Below are 22,836 nucleotides of genomic sequence, written 5' to 3' on the forward strand. Positions count from 1 at the left end.
TAACCTCTTAGGACCTCATGTCCAGATGGGTGGACATCACATTTTGGGTTAAATTACCACACTAGTTAATTATTTTTTCATAATTTTTCTCTAAAACTACATCATGTCAAAAGATAATGCTTCGTTTTTATACTGATGAGGTTCCAATAAGCCCAAAAAGCAAAGATAAATAAAAAATTTAACTCAAACAAGAGCTCGGGTCTCAAGACCAGCAGCTTTTATTCCTTATTAGCAGGTTTAGTTCTTCATTGGTCATGGAAATGGGCCTGAACAGAACTGAATTACCCAGCTCATTTACAAAACACGCCTTTGTCCTGATTAGTGCAGCACATGATGAGAAAAACATCCAGAGGAGATGCTGCATTCATACACAGACATCATAACGTATGTGTTTTCAACATGATTGCTGAAACAAAAAAGGACTTAGGAGGTATTTTAAAAACAGACAGATTTTATTCTTCTACATTATCTGTTTTTTTACAGTCACTTGGTTGGTTGTTGGTGTCCAGCCCACAAGGATATACAGACAAAAGCAAAATGTTGTACTTGTGGGTAGAGAGCCCTGGACAAAGAGGTGTATAAGAACAACGATCTGAGAAAACTGTAATGGTGGAATAAGAGGGAGCCCATTTCAATTTTCAGAGATTTTATTCACGCGTGTCTTAGTGAGAGAAAGATACATTTTCCTTTGTTTTGTTTCCTTTAATTTGCTTTGTAGGAAACTCTTCTGCATAATTTAGTTTTTGTGATCACAGAATTTGTTGGGCTTAAACTGCCTACATTTAAGACTATCGCTACAAAAGGCTACATGTCTCTTAATTTTGAGACATGCATTTCCACTTATTTTGACTCCAGATTCAGATTCAGTTGAACTCTGTTTGGATGTCATTTATCATCATTTCAGGTTCTCCTGCAGATTGAATGGTACTTTCCTGGCTTTTAAAATGCTCTTTGCTGTAGGTCACCAGTGTAGTTTATACATCACGTTGTTGTTGTCTCACGAGCATCTCGTGTTGAAAGTTTGTATTAGTCAGCAAACTAGTTATCTCACAGTTGTTGGGCCACAGCGGTACATGAACTACGCACTGTTTCCATCTTTCACATCTTTATTAACTGTGCAACCGTTTAATTTCTTTCAGGAGCTTTCCGCCTACTGTTACCTCATCTTATTTCATTATTAAATGAAGACTGTCTTATCACAGGATGCTCGTTTCCCAGGCATAGTTCAAAGTGTTTGGAGAAGTGAGAGGACAATGAGCCTCTAACTGACTGGACATGAGTAGATGACGAGCTGCACAGATTTAATTGTTCCCACCCATGTTTTTGTGTGACAGGCTGGTGTTAACTCTCTGGGCTCTCTCTCTCTCTCTCTCTCTCTCTCTCTCTCTCTCTCTCTCTCTCTCTCACACACACACACACACACACACATATTCTCCCTTCCTCTTGGTGTTTCATAAGAATTCTTATGACCACTTAGAAAAAACAAAGACTTAGAGGACATATTTGAAGTTGCCCTGGTACAATGTGCAGTGAAATACTTAATAAATGTGACATTTTAAGGCCCTCAGATAAAATAAAAACAATGTCACATGTGCTATAAATGAATATGTAAGTAAATTAAGGAATAATGTAAATTAGTATCTATCAGTTTGTTCATTTATTTTTAGACAACCCTAAACAACAGTTAGTTGATTTATACAAAGATATGCACATGAATCCTTTGATTTTAGCTCACATCTGCCTGACTGAGGCCTCATTTAAACTTATGTTCATCAGTATGTTAAGGGTACAGTAGTTTGTGAATTCACTTTTCTCAAACATCCATCCATCAGTGACAAGCTTCTCTGATGAAAAAGCTGAACAACAACTACATCATGATTTATGCTTTCAATTTTCTTTTTTTTTCTTAGTGTTTAATGTAATTTTCATTCATTTTTTTACAACACTAACGTGCGCTCCACACTCTCAGACACACATTTTCACCATCATAAACAAATTCATAAATTGCTTGAACAAATTACTTAGCAGCAGTTCCCGGAGCTTGTCAAAGTCCTTTTGCCTGCCCTTTAGCAGTGTATGTTAATCTTTCCAATTAAAAAACACTTAAAAGTTCCTTTATCCACATTCCTTTTGAAGTAGTCATACTTTCCCAACAAAGTGGGCTAGCCCTCCTGGCTTGAAGTAGTCCAATTGAATTACATTTTCACTTAGAAGTCAAGTCTTAGTCTGACTGAGGCTTAGTGGTAGTCATGCTCAACAGGTGTTTTGACCATTTACAGGTTCTTATTCAAGTTCACGGATTTGAAGACAGATTTATTGATGCATTAGCTGCATTACCTGTGATGAGGTGTCTGAATGAATGCAGTGACATATACAGAATGTCCTAATTTAGCCTAGCGCCTGGATTGAAATAACCACGTAAAAGCCAGAGCTTGCCAGTGGTGGACTACATGTGTTAAAGCAACCTTAGCTGTTATGATCTGCCACACTAGTGGCCACTGGGCTGCATACCCTGCCCTACTATACCTCTCAACACTGTGAGAATCAAGCCATTTGTGATGTTATCACAAACGGAGGCTGGACAGTATTATGTATGCTGTCATACATGCTAATAAATCATAATGAGTAATAATTTAAAGTGAGAGATTTTTGATGAGCTGGCGGGGCGAGCAGGCAGGTAGGTGGTGAAGGCAGACAAACGGAATCCAACTAGGGATGATGGTACAGGTACGAGGAAGCCAGAGAACGCTGGGAAGCAAAGGCAAGGTAAGAATACGAAAAACTCGCAATGAGATAACGCACTGGAGTCGGCCTAATTACCACAAGGGTTGTGAGACAATCTGGCAAAGACTGTGGCTACTCCTGCAGCTTCTATAAGGACATCCTGATGAGGGCAAATGGGAAGCAGGTGTGATAGCAGGAGCAATCCAGACTCTGCCCAGGACCCCAGGGAAGCCTGCCCAGCTCGCCCAAGACTCAGAAACCAAAACAACAACACAGCCAAGCTGATAAAAGTCCCTCTGTGTCACTCTCTCTCTCAAACACACACAGATCATCATATCAAGGCCACAATATAAAAGTGAACTGAGGAAGCACTTAGTGAAGAAAAATACTAGAGATGAGGTAAAAAAAACTTGAATAAATACATTAAACTAAACTAAAATAGGAATAAAATTAAAAAGATAACTAAGCATAAAATAGAACTAAAACGGTTAAACTAAAATACTTTAAATGGGGGAAAAAGTACAACAGTTAAAACGAGATCAAATGTGTGAAAAAATCAGTCTGGCTTTATAAGAATTAATATTTCCTTCTGCCCTCAGGTTTTCAGGAAGGCTGCTCCACAAATGTATAATATATATAATGTACAATGTAATATGAACAATACGAACAGTTGGCACCAGAAAATTATGCCCTGGCTGCATCATCCATCCATCCATTTTCTATACCCGATTAATCCGTCGGTCGGGTCATGGGGGGGCTGGAGCCTGTCCCAGCGGTCATCAGACGGGAGGCGGGGTAAACCCTGGACAGGTCGCCAGTCCATCACAGGGCCACACAGAGACAAATGACCACACACACGCTCACGCTCACTCCTGGGGACAATTTAAAGTCACCAATTAACCTAACATGCATGTTTTTGGACAGTGGGAGGAAGCCGGAGTACCTGGAGAGACTGTGCTAACCAACACACCACCGGCATCATCCACCCATTTGTGTATTTTGTATAGAATTATTTGCGCATTGGTGACTGTGTCTCCACTCGGATTATATTTCAATTCTGAAACTACTTGTTTTGTAATTACTGATACAAAGCAGTGGCTAGAAGGGTTCAGGCATGGTCTGAGGAGCAGGATCAGGTTCAGCATGAGACCCTGCAAATCTGGAAGCCTTTACTAGCACTAAATTAACCGGGAATATTTAATCCTTTAAATCATTCAAGGACAATAGTGTTTACGACGCAGTTAAAACCCAAAAGTCCCATGTTTTTTTTATCAGTATAAACCCCCAGCTGCCAGTTTTTTCTGCTTTACACATATTTTCCCCATCAAACTCACTACTACTCTTAACACATTTTCCCATATCACCATGCTGCTGTTTAGTCTCAGTTATAGTGCGAACACGTGTTCTAAAAGTCTTGTGAATTATTTTTAACTCTGTTTTTCTTCCTGCTTTACAGTACTTAAGTTGTGATAAAGAATGGTCCATTTAACCCCTCAGAGACAGCAAACTCTGATAGCAAGCTACATTCACTGTTTAACATCTTCACTGTCTGATCAGATAAAGGCGACATTTGAACGTAATTGAAATATTTGGATTAGTTATTGATCTTTTTTTTTTTTTGGACAGGAGTTATGACCTGGCTTAAGTGGCTACAGCAAAAAGAAGACCTAACATAGGATATTTAATTAATCAAATCAAAGCAGGATTCAAAATGAAAGCTTTGAATAATTAGATGTGAAAATCAGTCATATCAGTGATATATGCATGTATGAATGATGTGTAATTACTGTAGGTGTTGCAGTTGCAATTAAAACACGAGGTTAAACTGAGAAAATGGAACAAATGAAGGCTGTAACGTACCTGTGGAGGAGAAGCACTGAAACTACAAATGTTCAGTTAATATTCTTCAATAGTCTTCTGTGATCTAGTCACATTGTTACACAAAGGTTATCTCATATATTAGAGATAATACAGAGTATTACTTTATTATTACAATTATCACATTAATACTATCATAAAAGTGAAAGATTGTATTGTCACAGGCGGCTCATTTTCCTGCCATCATATTCATCCACACAGATCATTGTTATTACAAGTGGCTGTCAATAATGGAGCGTCGCTATAAGAGTTTCAGCCGCAAGGAATTTTAGGATGGAATCATCATCTTTCTTTCATGAAAAATAGAGAGGTGTATCCTAGGCTAAAGGAGATCTTAAAGGAAGCATAGGAGCTCCTTTCCTGAGCAGTTGGAGAATTTGAGCAGCTCTCATCATTAATGCAGCCCACATACTTCCAGATCATTTCACTTGGTTTGGAGGGTTCCTAAGCAAAGTGGATCAACCAGACACCCCTCTTATCCAATTTCACAACCTCTCATTTTCTCCACTGAGCTTCTTTATTTGTATCTTTGTCTGTCCCATCCCACCAGAGATGAGAGTGGAGGAGGTGAGGACATAGACAAAGAGAGAGGAGACATGCTGACAGGAATTTGACAAAGATGAGACGTTCTTGCTTCACGGTGTAATTTTTAACAGAAGTCAATTAAATTCACATGTTTTATACCTGGAGTTGTGTCATCCTTCATAGTATCTGGCTGTAAAAGATTTCCGGGTCATGAGCAGGAGGATGGAGATGCAGGGAGACAAAAAGGATTCATTTAGACAATTAAGATGAGCCAACAGATTCTTATCACAGCCAACAACAACAAGACCCACTGCGGCCAGTTTTAATAAACCTTTGCGAGTCGTTTATAAAGCAAAACACCTTGTTTTGTTATCCATTTGTTGAAATTTCTCTTATTGTTACAGCTTTTCCCCTGTTTTGCATTACAGTAGACCAGGGTTGTCAAACTCAGGTCCTCGAGGGCAGTTGTCGTGCAGGTTTTAAATATTTCCCTGCTCCAACAAACCTGATTCAGATCAATGCCTCATTAGCTGAATGTAACAATCTATTGAAGAGATCCATTTACTTTGAATCAGGTGCGTTGAAGCAGGGAAACGTCTAAAACCTGCAGGACAGCGGCCCTCGAGGACCGGTTTGACATCCCTGCTGAAGACTGAGTATCTTGGATTTTGAGAAGTTGCTTGCATGAAATCTGAGGTTTCAGGTTAAGGTTTTGGAACTTGATATGGACGCTTGTTACCTTCACTTTACATTTGGTTTTTCAGTTTGATGAATGAAAATTATGATTGCAGCTGCATCCAATTTTCATATTAAACTTTTATATTAAATACTGTTCTGTTCACAATATCTAAAGGTCACTGACCAATTCTGCCTGCTCCATTTCATATAATCTGTGGAACGTTGTTCTCTTTTTGGTTCAATTATTTGTTCAAGATTCTTTCTTTTTTCATTGTTTATTTATTCTTCTTTCCCATGTTACCAGTTCACATTTCCACAATGCTGCTAATATATGCACACAGAGGTTGAGAGGTTAGCTGATGGCTCAGTGAGCCTTACAATCATCTGCAATTCATTTGATCTTATGGGGCTCCTCTGAAGCTTCTCTATTATGAAAATCAACATTGCGTATGGTTGCTGATAACAGACCCATTTAAAATCCTTGCGGTTCCATGATAAAGTGTGTAGTTGGATGCGCGCTATGAAATGTTGTCTGTTTCATTACACACTCAGCTAATGAAGGAATGGAGATATTGGGAGCTCTCCACCTTAAAGATCTCATAATGATACGACTGCTTTTGTGTCCAGCAGCCAGAAAATGACATTCTTACTTTGCTCATTAAAGTACCTAGTGAACTGGAAGGTATGATATTTTTTCCTACCTGCCAAGCAGCTCACCAGCCTGGCGAAAACTATCATTACAATGAGAGAAAGGCTGTTGTAATGGAATGGTACATTAGATTAATGACAGAGCTGCAAAGAGGATGAACTTCATCTGATAATGTGGTTGCTCTCTGTCCATTGTTCTGATTCCTTTTTTTATTGATAGGTTTCCATGGGGTTTTTTGCAATCCCATTATCTGTTTTAATTTAATGGTTTTAAAACTTGGTGACATAGGTTGTAGATAAATCATGCATAAAAAAATAGAAATCTTACTCAAAATAAGGAATTCCTGTGTAACATCTTAATATCCTGTGAAGGGCAGTGCCAGCGCTGCTCAGTAGAGCAGCAGCAATTCATTACTTCATTAGTTGATCATTGACGCCCGTGCCAAGAAAAAGGGTTGGCACAAAGAATGATAATGAGTTTAAATCAAGTTGATAATGCTGCACGATGCTGTCTGTTGGCCTCGCCAAGGTCTGGGCTTGAGATAAAGTTGGTATTTTTAATGGGAAAGTGCTGGATGGTTGTAATGTAACAGCCTCACAGGATAAACAATGAAACCACAGAGGAAATATGTGGCCTTTGGGACTCAAATCAATGGGGTGACTCCAGCAAAATAACCCACATTTAGATCAATGGGTGGGTTTTCTTTCAGTGCAGCAGCTCACACAGGCCTCTGAGTAATTACTCCTGCTGCACCAGGCAGCCTAATGAAGGACAATTTTAAATGTCAATGAAGTGGTGGGGATGTAAAAGCTTTTTTTCATTTGATTTTCTGTGTGTGCTCCTCATATGAGTATGGCTGCACAGACGCACTTCTGGCTTCTGACTGGACTTTACAATGAAAATTGAAATCCTACCTTAATGCAGCAGCCAGCAACCATTATTTTCCTGTCTCAGCCTTCCATTTCTGAACCTGTGACGGTTAGTGTGGAGGTGCTGAGTATCCAAAGACATGGTTGCAAAACAGATGCAGGTTTGTAGGAGAAAAATACAATTTCTCATTTGATTTATGACTCAGTAAGCATTTTAGTTGATGTTTTCATTTTTTTATGAGTGTGATGTCTATTTTGTGAATTAAGGACGCATTTCAAGGAATAACTAAATCATTGACAAACCATTTCAATAGTTTAGATAGCTTGAGATGTTGAGGGCCAAATTGCTGAACCTAAACTTCAAAATGTGTTTTACAGTCTATGATCATTAATTGTTTTTTTTTTATCTGCTTGACCCAAAGAATTATAAAAGATGTGCACTCGTGTTGTCACCCATTAATTTTTTTAATTATGAGTTAAACTTTTGGTCATCACCGGAGATTACCATATTTAAATGAGGTAAGGCTTGAAAGTGATTTTCTTTTTTGCTAGTGTTATTTGAACCTTATTGTATCTCTTTGATCCCTAACCTCTAATAGATTATTGAAATCTTTTTTCATCTGTGTGGCCAAGTAGACCACTCTGACAACCAACACCAATAGTTTTAAATGGGCTTAGCATTAGCCGCTATTACTCTAATACCTGGTTAATAGTTTGCTAATCGTCTAGTTAAGTAATGAATATATCCACTGACACAGAGACGGCTGTCATTAGCTTGTCTGAGTTTCCATGACCTCATTGCCCAAGTGTTGGACTTTTTCAGGAACAAATAGTTAGGCCACCCAGTGGTTTCCTTGTTTCAGGTGTGATGAAGTGTGTCATTACTGTTGCCTTTCTCTGTTGAGCTCAGCGGGGTCCAACCCACCTCCTGCAGTCTAGCTCGGACCCCATGTGGCAGGCAGGAGGAGCTCCATGCACCAAGGAGACCCATGGGACACACATGCACATTGTGATCTTACAGTATGCTCCATCTTCCTTTTTTTTTTTTGTAGTATATCAGCACTTACAGTAGTCGTGCCTTATCAGAAAAGGACAGGAGCTTCTATCAACAGATAAGGTCATTGTTAAGGTGAAGTAATTACAGATATCTGACATAGTGTGGAAGCAGGCGTACTGTTCTGTTGGGAATTGGGTGACAAAACCAGACTAGACACTATTTTCATCTACATACTGCAGGTAAAACCAGTCCTATCCCTGGCAGCAACCTTGGGGTAAAGGAATTTGGGTCGGTTTATCCATTAAACATGATACATCTGCCATCTTATTAGGATATGTTCTAGTTTCATGGCGGCAGTTTCTTTGCCGCTCTAGTTCTGGTTGGCTAGCTTTCCATTCTTTCTGTTTTTTTGCAGCATGGCATATTGACAGCATACTTTATGAAATTAATACCTTGTTGAAAGTATCTTGTCTTGACCATATTTATTTGAAATTGTATGTATGGGTAAATTGTGCCCATATTTCTTAGTTTACTGGATTTTGACTGAACTGTGAATGGAAGTATTGACTAAAATCACTGCCTGCCATCTTGGAGCATAAAGCTAGAATCTCTCAGCTGCTGTTGGTGGTAAAGCTCCACTCTGAGCTGAGCTGGTTCAGTTCAGCTTCTCTGCAACACTCAAGTAGCATGTGAGAGACTGACAGATGTCCTTTTTAGAGGTGGATGCTGCAGAGCTGCACTGACAGCTGCTTGAATACAGCAGTGCTGCCTCTGAAGTTGAGAAATGACTGAGATAAAACAGAACACCAGCACAGTGTTGTTCCATCAGATAAATCATCTCGACTTTACTGTGGATTATAGATGCATTTAGTGTTCGCTTTCTCTGAACAGTGATTGTTCTGTGGAAGAATTACTGAAAGGACACAAAGAGCCCTGCACTCTCCACTTTGTGCATGCCATACTAGTATAATTCCTCTCTCTGGTAAGAAATAGACAATAGAATAGAAGCTGTGAAGCATAACATGAGAATCTCACATATGCTTAAACTTGGCGTAGTCTGAGGAAGACTTTAATCTTGTGGAGGAAAAAGAAATTCTAGCTTTCCCTGTTGTTTGGAAACAGTTTTCAAAAGAAAAGTGTACATCATCACGGTAGTAAAACTCACTTTTTCCACATTATTCTATCTTTCTGGAGTCTCTACACTTATCTGTAGGAAATAAAACTAGAAAAAAGAATGAAACGGATGCAGCTGCTGAACTGAGATTATAATAATCAAGGAATGACTGTTAATTCTTAACAATTCTTGATAAAGTAAAAAAGCAATATTAACTATACAAGCAAGTGATTCCAGTTTCGCTAAATTAAATCACCAGCAGTCATATTGATTTGCACTCTGCTAATCAAAACCTTTGTTAGTATAAAAGAATGTGTGCTGAACATTAAAAATACACTTAAACTGGCACAGCGAGAAAATGATTTATACTCTGATTTATACTGTGCCGTTCTCTTAATTGAATACCCCTAAAGACTTGGGCTGGAAATATGACAATAATGAGCAGGGTTTGAGGTATGGGATAATTGCCTGTAGTGTGTTTAGCATAATTGCGTGAGAACTACTCACCAAATGTCATTAAACCTGGTGGAGAGTTAAATTCAAGGAAAATTTTCAGGTTACTATTTTCAGCTTAATTTATATTGTTACCATAAGCATGCTATGGATATTGTGATGTACTACTAAGTATGTGCCAGCTGTCTTTCTGGCATTTCACTATAACATGGTACAGTGTGACTTGACTTAACTCTTTTGTACTTGAATTCCCTCCTCAGATGAGCGTCGATCACCTGTTTAAGAAATTATTACATCATGAAGTTGTACTCGTACAGACTCGCACAACTTCTGTGAGTTTGTGTGTTGAGTGGTCGTTTTACTATACGAGTGAGAAACAGACTTTGAAAACATAAAACTAAATGGTTCGATATCCCTTAAGCACTACAGAGCTCACCTACAGTCTGTGGTGAAAACGTGTGAATGTGTCATGTGGGTTTATAAACATGCTCATTGATTAATAAGTAAAGCACAAGGATTATGTATCCATGATGACTTATCCTTTACAAGGTGTGTGCATGGATTTAAAGAAGTGTGCCAGTGTGTACAGGGCTTGAGTGCTGCTGCACACATGATGTTGTTAGGCCCATTTGGTGAGCATTTGAAATATTTGTGCTCTGCGGGGATTTAACATCACCTTTCAGTGTGCTCAGGTCGCTTGGAACCCCTGCTGAGATGGTACAAAATAAAGTATTGGTTAATAGGTTCTACCCAATGGAAAGGAGCCTTTTGTATGTATTGTATTTCGGAAATTAAATAACTGACGCCAGTCTCAAAGGTGGTTCTGGACTTTAAAGTGGGCAGATTGGTAACCCCAAATTGAAGAAGAGACCAAAACTTGATCATAAATTGATGTTAAAGTAGCACTAGATAACTCTTTGTCAAGTTACGTTATAAAAACGCATCTGTGCATGCGCCCTGCACATGTTCAGACTTAGAAAGACGCCATCAAAAGCCCACAAAAATGTCAAGTGAGCACAAAGTTTTAAGGTTCATATACTTCTCCAGTGTTGCTTTTAATGCAGGTCAGTGAACAGGAAAAGTAAAATGGGGGATCAAACTAACAAAGAAAAGAAGCAACAAGACTACACAGTGTAGACATACACAGGACTGAATGGTAATGAAGCACAGGTGGGAAGAGTCGAGGCATTTAAGTGTACTTTGACATTATAGAAAAAACAAATGCCTGAACTCTTTAAACTGTTTGAATATCTGACATTTTATAAAAATATTTATTGCGTTTTAAACTGATTCTTAGTACAATCAATCCAGCGTAATTCAGATTGTTTAAAATCTGCTTCAGTTATTGTAATCGGACACAGGCAGACACATTGAGAAGTACAGCAACAAAGCGATACATTTTCTTAAGTGCTGATCAGTAGCCCTCTCTCTACAACAGAGTAGAAATGACCATGTAAATGAGCTGAAATGTATATCCAGTCACGCTAAATGGTCTTTAATAGCGATTCAGGCCAATTATGAGCAGATTAGAATTAGTGGGTCAGAATTTGCATTTACAAAGGTTTACTCACTGTAAATCTTATACATTTTGCTCCTGATATAATTTCACCATAGTCTTTTCCACTTATGCATTCAGTGTCAGGCTGTGCACATTTTGGATTTTCTACTACACTTGTGCTTTAACAGTTTTGTGTTGAAATTTCAGGTTCGGCCATTAGTTAAAACTAGCATAGTCCAATCAAGCCTTTTCTTCAAGTGATGGCACATGGAGCATCTCTTTTATGTGACAAGTACAATGCAAAGTACAGTATTTTCAAGTCATTTTCATTGTGAATATGTTTTTAGTCTGATCTTTTGTTCTTTTTTTTTTAGTTCTTTAATGTGTGCGTTAAAATCTCTTTAAACGGCCTAAGAAACACACTTTTTAACCATCTTAAACCACACAAGGCGCTCTTTTTAGCAGCCTGTCCAAACTACTACAGTAACTATAATCTATTACTCCCCTCCAGTGAGATGGCATATCATCTCAAAGCTGTGATGAAAGCTTTGAGATGTGCTTTTGGCAGTGGGTAAGCTGAGAGCTGTGATAATTTTGTGCCATTGTGAGGCAAGTGATTCAAAAGGAGTGTAGACACCAAATTTCTGACTTCATCTTTTTGCCAGAGGAAAGACAGACATGACAGAAAATGTCTCAAGCTCACCTAGTGGAAAATTAAAACGGGTCTGGACTTTATTGTGGCTGACAGATATTGGCAGGACAAATAATCAGGCACTGATTTGGATGACTCTTTTGAAGGGAAGTTCTTATGACTGCCAAAGACTTGAATAAATTGTGTCTAACTTTTGAACATGAGGGCTGTCTGTGCCTTTATGATGTGATTTTCTGTTTTTTTTTCCTTTTTGCTCTTGTCTGTGGCTTAAAGAAAAAGTTAGAAAGCGACCAGTTGGTTTACTGAGGCTGAAATAAATGTTTTTTTTTTCCATTTTAATTCAGTCAGTAAATTGGTGCAAACGAGATGGCCTCACAGCTTGTACTGTAATGGCCTGTCAACAAAAATATGTGCTGTGTAGGAAGATGTGGATTTTTACTGGCTGCCATGCAGTCATACCACATCTCTAGCTGGCCATTCGGCACTGCTCTCCACAGCTCAGGATTTTCCTCTTTGCTTTAGTCTCTCCATTCACATGAGTGATGGCGAGCAGCCCCACACCTGCTTACTTTTGTATCTGGATGTGGGTTTCTCTCTAACACTCACATACACATAGACAATGATAAAGGTTAAGAGGAGCACAGTGGAAGTGGAGCAGTGCTGACCCAGATCACTGGTTATGGGTGAAGTGATGGGCCTGGTTCGTGTGGCTTCACTCTATGATGTTCTCCCCTCAGACTATTCCATGTCCAACAAGCTCAAATTGATTAGCTTTTCATGTCAAATATGTTTCACAGCCGCTAAGGGTAGATTTCAGTCCTGGTTGATTTGGAGATGCCTGTAGTTACTGATCATGGCTGTAAAGTTTATTCTAATAGAACCATTTAGGTTCCTGAATTCAAGGGGCAGCAAAAAGAAAAACCCAAAAATATTTTAATCTTAGTGACAAGTTTATTCCCTCTTTAGTGACCGTGTCACACTAAAAGCCACCTCATCTCTTTTTGTTTATACTATAAACTGGCTGCAGCAGGACATCCTCAGTTGTCTTCTGCACAGCTCTGATAGCTAAAAGAAAAATTAGTGTGGCACATATCGGCCAGATAAAAATACATGCAGATGGGCTGATATGAGATGTCTCTTTGTTTGGTTACAACAAATCTAGAAGTGGATATTTAGTGAGAGCTTCCTAAGAGTGAAGAAAACTGCAGAAAGCCTTTTTTAAAGTCATCGAATAAGTGTTCTGCCATGAGTTTTAAATTTTTTTTTTTAAATTAAAGCACCTACCATAGCTGCAACCAGTCATCTTGAAATGGAGATATATTTATTTTTTCTTTTTATAGCACGTCACTGTTCCAAAGTGGCACGCTGAGGACCAATTTTCCTTTTCTTAAACTTGTAGTTTCATCACAGCTTTGCTGTTGATAAGCAGCGAAGGTGAAGGAAGCAAAGACAAAGGTTGAGAGGAGGTGGGGCTGGGCTGGGCTGGGCTTGGGTGGTGGGTGTTTGGGGGACAAAAGAAGGTGTAATCACATGACCTCTACATTGTCTACTGCAGTGACAGCTCACCCAGCAGGTGGGAAATCTGACAGCTTGAGCATTAACAGCACTGAGGCAATATTGCTCTCACACATTGAAATTAACTGAGGGCAAAATATGTGCATACACATGTACATGCACATGCAAAGTCTTTTTATTTTATCTTGCTTAAAGATTTATTCATAATTTATGAAAAAACTCAAAATATGTATCCATATTTTATCGTATACTTGAAATCTTTAGATCAATACATTTGATGGGTTTAATGACTGCTTAGATTTGAGCTTTATACTATATTTTGACTTAAAGCCATCGCAACCTCTAGAGCTGAGAGGTGCTACCCTGGACTCCTCATACTCCTTAGAGGGGGTGTGAAAGATCACAGAACACGTGAGGTATCCAGTCCACAGCAGTGGCGGACTGTGAGAGAAAACGCTCAACACATTCTGCCAACTTAACTGTGGGAGATAATCATGCATTTAAGCATAGCTGGATTTTTGAGCTGCTTCAATGGTGGATTTTGTCAGATGATGTTAGGGTTGTAAATCAGCTTTTTATAACATCAGAGCGACAGTCTGGAAATACTGACCGCGAGTTGACATAAAGGCTTAATGAGCAAATTTTCAGTCGCAATTACTGACACTGTTAGCCGTCAGGCAAAAGAAACGTGAATGAGAGCAGCTTTATTGGGAATTTGACTGTTTTAACATACACGTCACGTCTGATTAGTGGTCTTACTTACACTATACATACATAATTATGTATACAATATTATAGTTTTATTTTTCTATTTTTATTCTATTATTATGTGAAAATACTGTTACTGTAGCACCGCACAAATAAGCAGTTTCAGGTTATTTTCCTATTTTGAGTACCTGTCAGACACAGCTTTCAGCACCCTTCTAACAATGAAAACAAAAGCCCCTCGCAGGCTGTCAGAAACGCCACACCTTTTACTGAAAGTGGGTGCTGTTGCCATGTGGGTTGCGGTGTGACAGATGAGCAGAAATGTTTAGGCCGGTGACAAGTGTCAAAGTAACATCCATGTGAATGCCAAGATGCAGGTTTTCTCCTGTTGAAGCCCTTTTACTCAATTTACCTGTTAGTGATGTTAATATTGTGGCTGATTAGTGTATACTGAGAGACTAATGGGAGTCCCAATATACCCCATGTACTTTGTACCAGCATCAGATGTTATTCATACATTGGCAGCAATTGAAGCCTCGATGTTTGTTTCCCTAGAATTTAAGAATGCTCCAGCTTTGCAGTTCATTTCCTAAATATCTTATCTCACCAATCTTTTTAACCTTTCCGGGGGTTTCATATTGACCGCAGTGCTGCTGAGATTAGCAGTCCTGTTTAGCAGTACTTTTGACATTACAGGCATTTCACTCTGTTAATGACAAAAAAAATTACGCTTAATGGAGTCTTAATCTAAAGGAAAAAAGACCATTTTTCAGTTGCATTTGATCTGCACAGGCATAAATCAAGACCAATCATATGCCCAGCTGCTCTCTTCTGTCGCTCTGATCTCAATTTTATCCTCTATGAACTATGATTTATTGCCTCAAACACTATTAAAAAGTTTTATTTTATACAATGACTTAGAGGATCACCTCTGTACTTTATAGAGTCATTAATGCAGTAATTATCCCTGCTTAAATTACCATATTGTAGAAGTTATATTGTGAATATTTGCTGCAGACATGTTATGTTTTAGAGTAATAATCTTTCTCCTGTGATTGTGTCTGTATGGGTGTATATTCAGTAGAAGGAGACGGGGAAACCCTGGAAACCGATACCTGACATCCTCTCAAGAGCCAACTTTGTGTGGGAAATAATGGTGCTGAAGGTGTTTAGTGCTCTAATGCCAAAGTCTGTTTGTGTCTGTGTCAGGAGTTGAGTGTTTAATCCAAAATACATCCCAGGTCTAGATATCAATACCATGTTAGAGTGCTGTGGGGCGAGACTGGCTGTCATGCTTGAGGGGAGCAGCCTCTGCTCGACATTCTCTGCATCCCCTGCATTCTCTTGCCCCTGCATTCCCAATGAATGCAGGGGCAAGGTGGGAGGGAACGGACATGAACATATCGTCTTGGAGTTATCCTAGTGTTCAGCTGTATTGGATCAGTGTTCCTGTCAGAGAAGTACAAGAGGATCGTGTTTGTGTCTGTGTGGTTAACATAACATTCTCCTCTGGTTTGTTGTTGGCAGGATTTATGAGCGGGTGATTGACCCTCCTCAGATGGAGCTCACCTTAGGCAGTGGAGTGTGGCTAGGGCAGCACAGCCACAAGCATGGTCTGTTCAAGGTAAGACTCTTTACACATGCACACACTCTCCATGTAACTGAACATCCTTCACATTCAATAATGCCTGGTATAATTGGACTGATTTTCAGGAGGGGGAAGAAGGACGAGCAAGATTCAAAACGGAAGCACTGAGAGCTCAGAGGCGCTTCGCAAAGCTCCACAGCCGTTTTGAAAGGCTTATTCCCAAGGCCATTGCCATGTTGTCGATTCTTAATCGTTGCTCATTTTCTCAGGATCTTTCATGCATGCGCAGCAGGCAAAGAGATGTGATATCACCAGCTATTCATAGTTCTCCTTCCCACCCACCATGCAATCAGTGGGTCTCCTAGTTTTTCTTTGTGACATATTGATTAGCCACAACGCCCTACTGTGATGAAAATTATTCCTCCTCCCCTTGCTTTGGCACTATTGCTACTGCATGAGAACTGTTTCTTTCATTCTTTCTTCGTCTGTCTGCCTACTTCTTCATCTTCACATCTGCATCAAGGCTTCAAGATGTTACTTCCTCCAGAGGAAGACTCTTGTCCTTAAAGACGCAGCTGTATCATCCACTTCCCTACCTGTTATAACCTTGGTGTCTTGAGTATTTCCTTCCCTCCGTGAGCAGGGAGCCCCCAAAAGTGCACTTCGGCAGCAGAGACAGTGTGGTGTGGAAGATGAGAGAAGTGACTTGAAATGAGGAAATTCTCCCCTCAAGTTTACGTGGAGAGTATATCAGCTGTTAGATGCACTTGTAACACCTTGAATCAAGGACCTATTGCTGGCTGTATTAAAAGGTTGTTTTAAAGATTTCCAACCTTGGATACAATACTCCAGAAAAACCTCACACCCAAACAAAGCAAAAACTGAAAATAAACCGTGACTTGCAACATTTCTAGCAGCTCACTCATATCTCTACCTCAGAAAAAACAGTAAGGTTGACAATTATCTCTCCTTGTTGGAGCTTTGTTGGAACAATTGTATATTTAACCTTTAAAATGATCAGCCGGCTCATTTCTTCGCTCCATGGATCTTTGAGAGCAAAGACCAGTTAAAATATTAGTTATTACACAGACAAGAGAAGCTCTGTGAAAATGCTGCTATTTTGCCTTTATTTCAAATGTGATAATACGTCTCTATTTACAGATGTAAACTTTACCTAAAAAAATTCCTGAATATCTTGGTTCTTCTGCTCTTCTAGCTTGTACAGCTGCTAGCTCCTGATAAGTGATGCTGCTAATATCTTCTTAACTCTGAGGTGCTCATGATCCTGCTATAGATAGGTTTTTCTCCACACAGATGGAAACCAGAGGAGGGTTGTTGTTTATGCATTTGGCAATGCTTTTATCCAAAGCGACTCACACTGGTAGGCAGGTAAGGTAAGGGGGTCTTGCCTAAGGACCCATACGGGAGGTAGTACCTTTCATGCAGTACCTTTCATGAGGTCAACCCACATGAAAGGTGGCAATCTTACCACTACAGTATCCAGTCCTGGATGTAACATGTAATATATCAGTGAAGGAATGAAGTACTGCGTTTGGTGGTCAAGGTTGGAGCTGATTTGTTGCAGGTGCCCTTTATTACCACAGCCATGTTTCAGTGTGGCTTTAGATACTGTTACAGTTGATGCAATGAATCTATAACTATTATTCCTCAGGATATGGGACTTTTTCCATCATTCCTTGTGAATTGCTGTTGTGTCTTAGCCCAGCCCAAGCGTTTGATCTCATTTTCCCTTTCTAATGAAGTAGTTTAGACACTGTTCTTTGCACTGTTGATTGCAGTCCGGTATTGTTTGACTCGACCAGCTGAGAGTTGAGAGGACATAAAAGAGGTGACAACAAACACCTTAACACCAGACCACGGACACCTGCTGAGAAAGAGAAACACAAGTTAATGACAACAATAATATGATATGTACATGGAGAGTAAAGAGAGCAGAGTGAGGAGAGATGCATCATGGGAAGTCTCATCAAAAAGGGAAGTTTTAAGTCTTAAAGGTAGAGAGGGTGTCTGCTTCCTGAACCCAAACTGGCAGCTGGTTCCACAGAGAGGGGCTCAAATTCTACTTTTAGAAACTCTGGAAACTACAAGTAAACCTGCAGTAAAATGTCCAACTATGAGATCTTTAAGATATGATGGAGCTTAGTTATTAAGGGCTTTATATGTGAGGAGAAGAATGTTAAATTCTTATTCTGTATTCTAGAAGTAAGACATCTAGATCAAGGGCAGTTACTTCCTGAAGCTGTCGGATCCAAAGACAACAACTTCAGTTATGTCTGAATTTTTGTTTCTTTATGTAGTTGAGACATGCTTGGAGTTCAAACCAGCTGATTGATTTAATCTGTTTCATAGATAGGTATATCTGAGTATTATCAGCACAGCAATGGAAATTCACCCTGCTGTTTAATGATATTGCCTAACGGAAACATATAGAAAGTGAAAAGAATCGATCCAAGCATAGAACCCTGTGGGACTCAATAACTTACTGATGTGTGAGGAAGATTTTTCATTCACAAGAACAAACTAGAATCTATCAGATGAATATGACTTAAACCAGCCTAATGCAGTTCCTTCAATCTCAGTAACATGTTTAATCCTCTGTCATAAAATGGTATTGTCGATTGTATCAAATACAGCTGTGAGATCCAACAGGATAATCTCTAAAAGTGCATAATCTTCATACTTTACTCTTTGTCATCCTGCCTCCATCTCTTTCCATATGTTGAATGTCTACTTTAGGAAAAGGAGATGAAGTTACAAATGTTGTAGATTGTAGTTGTTCATTTTCTTGTCTTCAAATTTTAAAGGTGTAGTTTAAAACTGCATGTGGGGAGCATGTGAGTATCTCAAAAGTATGACAAAAGTATAACAAAAATATGACTGTACTGTAGTATATTTAAAGCAAAACGATGAAGAAATGCTCTCTCAACTCTTTCATCTGTGCACAAATATAAGTTCATAATCTCAGGAAAATAGTGGCTCAGTGGCCAAGACACACGTGTACAAACACATGCCAAAAAAGGGAGTTAGACATGAACTGTAGCAGATGGAGATAAAACACACAGTGCAACTTTATACATTTGTCTTTTTCTTGCTTTTTTCACCACATTGACTCAACTGAAGCTTTTCTTAACCTGTTAAAGATGAGGGGATACGTAGAGCCTGCTTATGGCTTCTCATGTCTAAAGCTAAGAGACTGTTGAGATGCAAGAGGAAAGAAAAAAGAGAAAAATAGCCAAGAGCTATGGAAGTAACACTGCAGAAAGAGATGGGAGCTGAAGTGAAGCAGCAATTGCAATTTATCTATTCAAGACTCAGGAGTGGGGTAATGATAAGGTGGGCTAACTAGGTCTTTAAATAAAACATTTTGAGCCCTTGCAGTTCATTGAGACACTCTTTGTCCTCTCACCATCTTCTCCTGGGAGTCTCTCCATCTGAGGGAGCTACTGTAATAAATTATCTTTATCTAGATTCCATTGTGCCAAGAATGCTGACTCCTCAGGGACACTGCAAGCTCGTTTGAAACTGGTGCTTTTGTTTAAGCTCCTTGTTTCATGCACCAATGGACAATAATAAATCTAACATGGACAATGACGGAAAGCTTGACCATATTTTATAAAGGCAGTGTGAAGCTTCAGAGCTTAAATCTCATGCACAGTGCATCGTTTTACATAATACTGAAGAGTTTTACTGGGGTATGGGTGAAAGGAGACTTCTAGTATGAATTAGAAGATCTGCATCAAGGCATAAATTTGAATTGTATGAAAAGCTGTGCTTTCAAAATGCTTTACAATTTCCAACAGCTGCTATGAGGTTTTTCAAATTATTTATGAAAGTACTTGGGTAAGTAATAGGGTATATTAAAACGTAAAGCTCTCCACACAAGTTGAGGGATTACGGATGTGATCTTATTAGACGTTTAGGAATTATTAGTGTTTTCAGTGAATAAAAAATTGTTAAACTGTTAAATCTGTTTCATATGTTCGAATTGATTCCTGCAGATGGCACTTTGTTGCCAAATAATTCTTATGAATAGAGGCAAAAACATTTTAAAAGCCTGCTTGACTGCCAAGTTTAGCCTCTTGTTACGTTTGAGTGCCTGGGCCAGTCAAATTGGTTCTGTTGCTTTTTATTGTATTGCACCAATTCACAATAAAAGTATTCTCAGGGTTATTTATATACACAAAAACCCAAATGACACCCTTTGAGCATGCATTTGACCAGTGACAACAATAACAGAGGAACTGTTTTTACTCCACATACCAGTGTCAGATTTTCAGCAGATTTTCAATATTTTGGTGAGAAATTTGAATTTTACCTCTACAAAGCTCCTAGGAGTTGAGGAGAGGATCTGAAGAAGGGGAGGAGATGGTAGCAAAGGTCATAGGATGAACTTTAGATAATAAAATTAGCTCCGCACAGCAGCAGGCTACCCTGCTTTTCAGGAAAAGGTCTTTTAATTCAAGATTTCATCTTCTTTTTTACCAGCAGTCGTTGTCAAAATGGTAAAAAAGTTCACTGTGAACCTTGTGTAGCAGAGGTAATATCCTCAACCTCAGTATGTCCAAGTCCTCCAAAGGTAGTATGTCAGAGCTCCCCAAAGTGTGTTTTTTGTTTTAATGCAACAGTCTAGAGAGTAGATTAGTAGTTCACCAAGATTTCTGAGCAGGACTTTCTCCTTGTGCAAGAAGGAAACTTAAAATTACAACCTGAGTAGCTGAAATCATCAACACTTCTAAGTTCACCTACTTAAGGTTGTCTGTCAAAGCGTTCTTGATCAGAAAGGGGCCACCAGATTGTTATGCCTTCTAGCTACATCAAAATGCAAGAGTTAAAAAAAAAGTTAAAAAAGGGAAAAGATTTTCCTTTAAAACTTTTGATAACGCATTACAAACACAGTTCGGTGGTCTGTTGACCAAATAATTTGCGACCACCAGTATCAAATTAGCAGATTGTGAATCTTAACATCATATTTAAGAAGATTTGTGTTTTGTACCTCCTTTTTACATGGTAATTACTGTTTATTCCTGTGAGAGGAACTGCAGCTGGAGTTTAAATCTTCAGATCCAGCTGGAACATGGAAAGGTAATTTTGTGTTCTCAGACTACGAAAAAAACTAACCCCCCCCTGTAAGAACTGTAAGAACTGTAAGAAATAAGAAAATAACAAATCTACATCTACATATTTGAGGACATTCATATTCATCATGTATCCTCCTTAAATCAATCTGAATTCCAATCTAATCCCATAGTTTAACTACATTATTTTTAAGGTTAATAGATATAGTACTGAAACCTTGGCCTTCTGACCTTCCTTCCCTCAGTGGGAAGAAGGTCTCTTGTTACTTGTAATTCTCAAACAGCTAAAGTGGCCTTTAACCACTCAAAAGCGAAGGTAATAGCCTAGCAGTGCAAATTAGAAACAGTAGAGCGAGTAAAAGTCATTACCAAAACAAGAAATAGCTCTTGTTTTGGGGAAAATGCAAATCCTTGTGATCTATAATTACACCATCGCACAAGCTGGGTGCTGAATTGCACCCTGCATTGAACAGACCATGGCGCAAAGTTCACACAGTAGTGCACAGAAGCCGCAGAAACCACAAAGAGTTGAAGGAGGAGTTAATTGATAACTGACAATAGAAGTGGAGACGCGGCTTACTGAATGCATTACAAACTCCCACTTTAACAACAAATACTCTCCATGAACTAATAGAGGGCTATGTTAGAAGTTACGAGAGTGTAAAATTGAATGAAAGTCTCTCTCATTTGTCCAGCCATAGGCCAAATCTTAGGAACACAACCCATTTTTTCAGACTGTCATGGCTAGCATCCTCACTAAGTTTTTGACGGTGTTCTTTGTGCAAGTTTACAGCTAAGTGATCTTGCTATTTTGCTTATTGAACTCTGATATCAACAACTTTCTAACATTACAGGAGAGCTCATAACAGTCCATCCGAAGCTATGAGGTCATTGGTGTTCAAATTGATTTGATATAAACGTTTTTATAAGGCTACTTTGATGACTAAAACCCTCGTCTTGCAAGGCATAAACAATCAACAAATTTTCAGCAGCTTTATTGAAACTTTGTTAAAAAGATTTTAGAATTTAAGTATTTGGAACATTTTCTTTGCAGCTTAATCTTAAAGGCATACACAAAATGAGCCTGACTTCTTGACACTTCATTATGTGGTGAAGTACACCACAACATTTACCGTGTGTCCACCATAATAAATCAGCTATTTGACTTTAAGTTGGCATTGGTTTTGTGATGCCTTTACATAATATCAACTCACTATACAACCAAAGTCCCATATTTTGTGAAATCTGGTTTCCTTTTTATGGTGAAAACAGCTTCCTGATACTGATAAGAGTTCTGATAAGAATGGAAATAGAATAGTAAAACTCAAAAGGTGTAAAACTCTAATAATGGGCTAAAACGTCAGGAAGATCCATTGTTCAGAGTTGGTGATAATTCTCAGTGGGTTCATTACTGCAGGGGACCCATGTAATATTAAATATAGACTTTTTATTCAGTAGATTTAACAAAAACCAATACAAATTGGTGAAGCTTTAATGCTGAAGGTTAGCGCTATGTCACTTATTTCAAATCTGGTGTATAGTTGCAAATGGATGTAATGGAACAATGGAAATACTGCCATCCTGGCACTTACTGTACCGTGTATCACCTAAAGTACAGCTGTGTAATTGAACATGTCTTCCCATGGAAACATGGATACTATTTCGAAATGGGGCCATTCTGAGATGGTCTGAGACAGAAAATGTGTGTAGTCTGTGTGCGGGGGAGGTAGAGAGATTTTCTGAATTCAGTTCAAATTACCTTCTGATCACTCGTGGAGATGTGCGGTCATGGCTCCTATATTACACCAGTGGGACAGACATCTGTGATCTACACCCTCATTTCCATTCTGAGTGACACTGACAATCTCTTCCTCACCATCCACCACTCACTG

At 38.9% G+C, this 22,836-nt stretch overlaps 2 protein-coding genes across 2 annotated transcripts in view; both read left to right on the forward strand.

Annotated features, from left to right (window-relative positions):
• The window catches only part of htatip2 (HIV-1 Tat interactive protein 2), a 279,723-nt gene that overhangs the window by 252,500 nt on the left and 4,387 nt on the right, over window positions 1–22,836 (forward strand). The gene's annotated exons all lie outside the window — the stretch shown is intronic.
• Window positions 1–22,836, forward strand: part of LOC140301508 (protein kinase C-binding protein NELL1-like) — a 250,729-nt gene that overhangs the window by 57,227 nt on the left and 170,666 nt on the right. The window contains exon 5 of the mRNA XM_072379984.1: window positions 15,788–15,884. Within this exon, the coding sequence (XP_072236085.1) occupies window positions 15,788–15,884 (97 nt within the window). The remainder of the gene's footprint in view (window positions 1–15,787; window positions 15,885–22,836) is intronic.

This window comes from Leuresthes tenuis, unplaced genomic scaffold (genome assembly GCF_036924035.1).
Source record: "Leuresthes tenuis unplaced genomic scaffold, fLeuTen1.0.hap1 SCAF_2, whole genome shotgun sequence".
Classification (NCBI taxonomy): domain Eukaryota; kingdom Metazoa; phylum Chordata; class Actinopteri; order Atheriniformes; family Atherinopsidae; genus Leuresthes; species Leuresthes tenuis.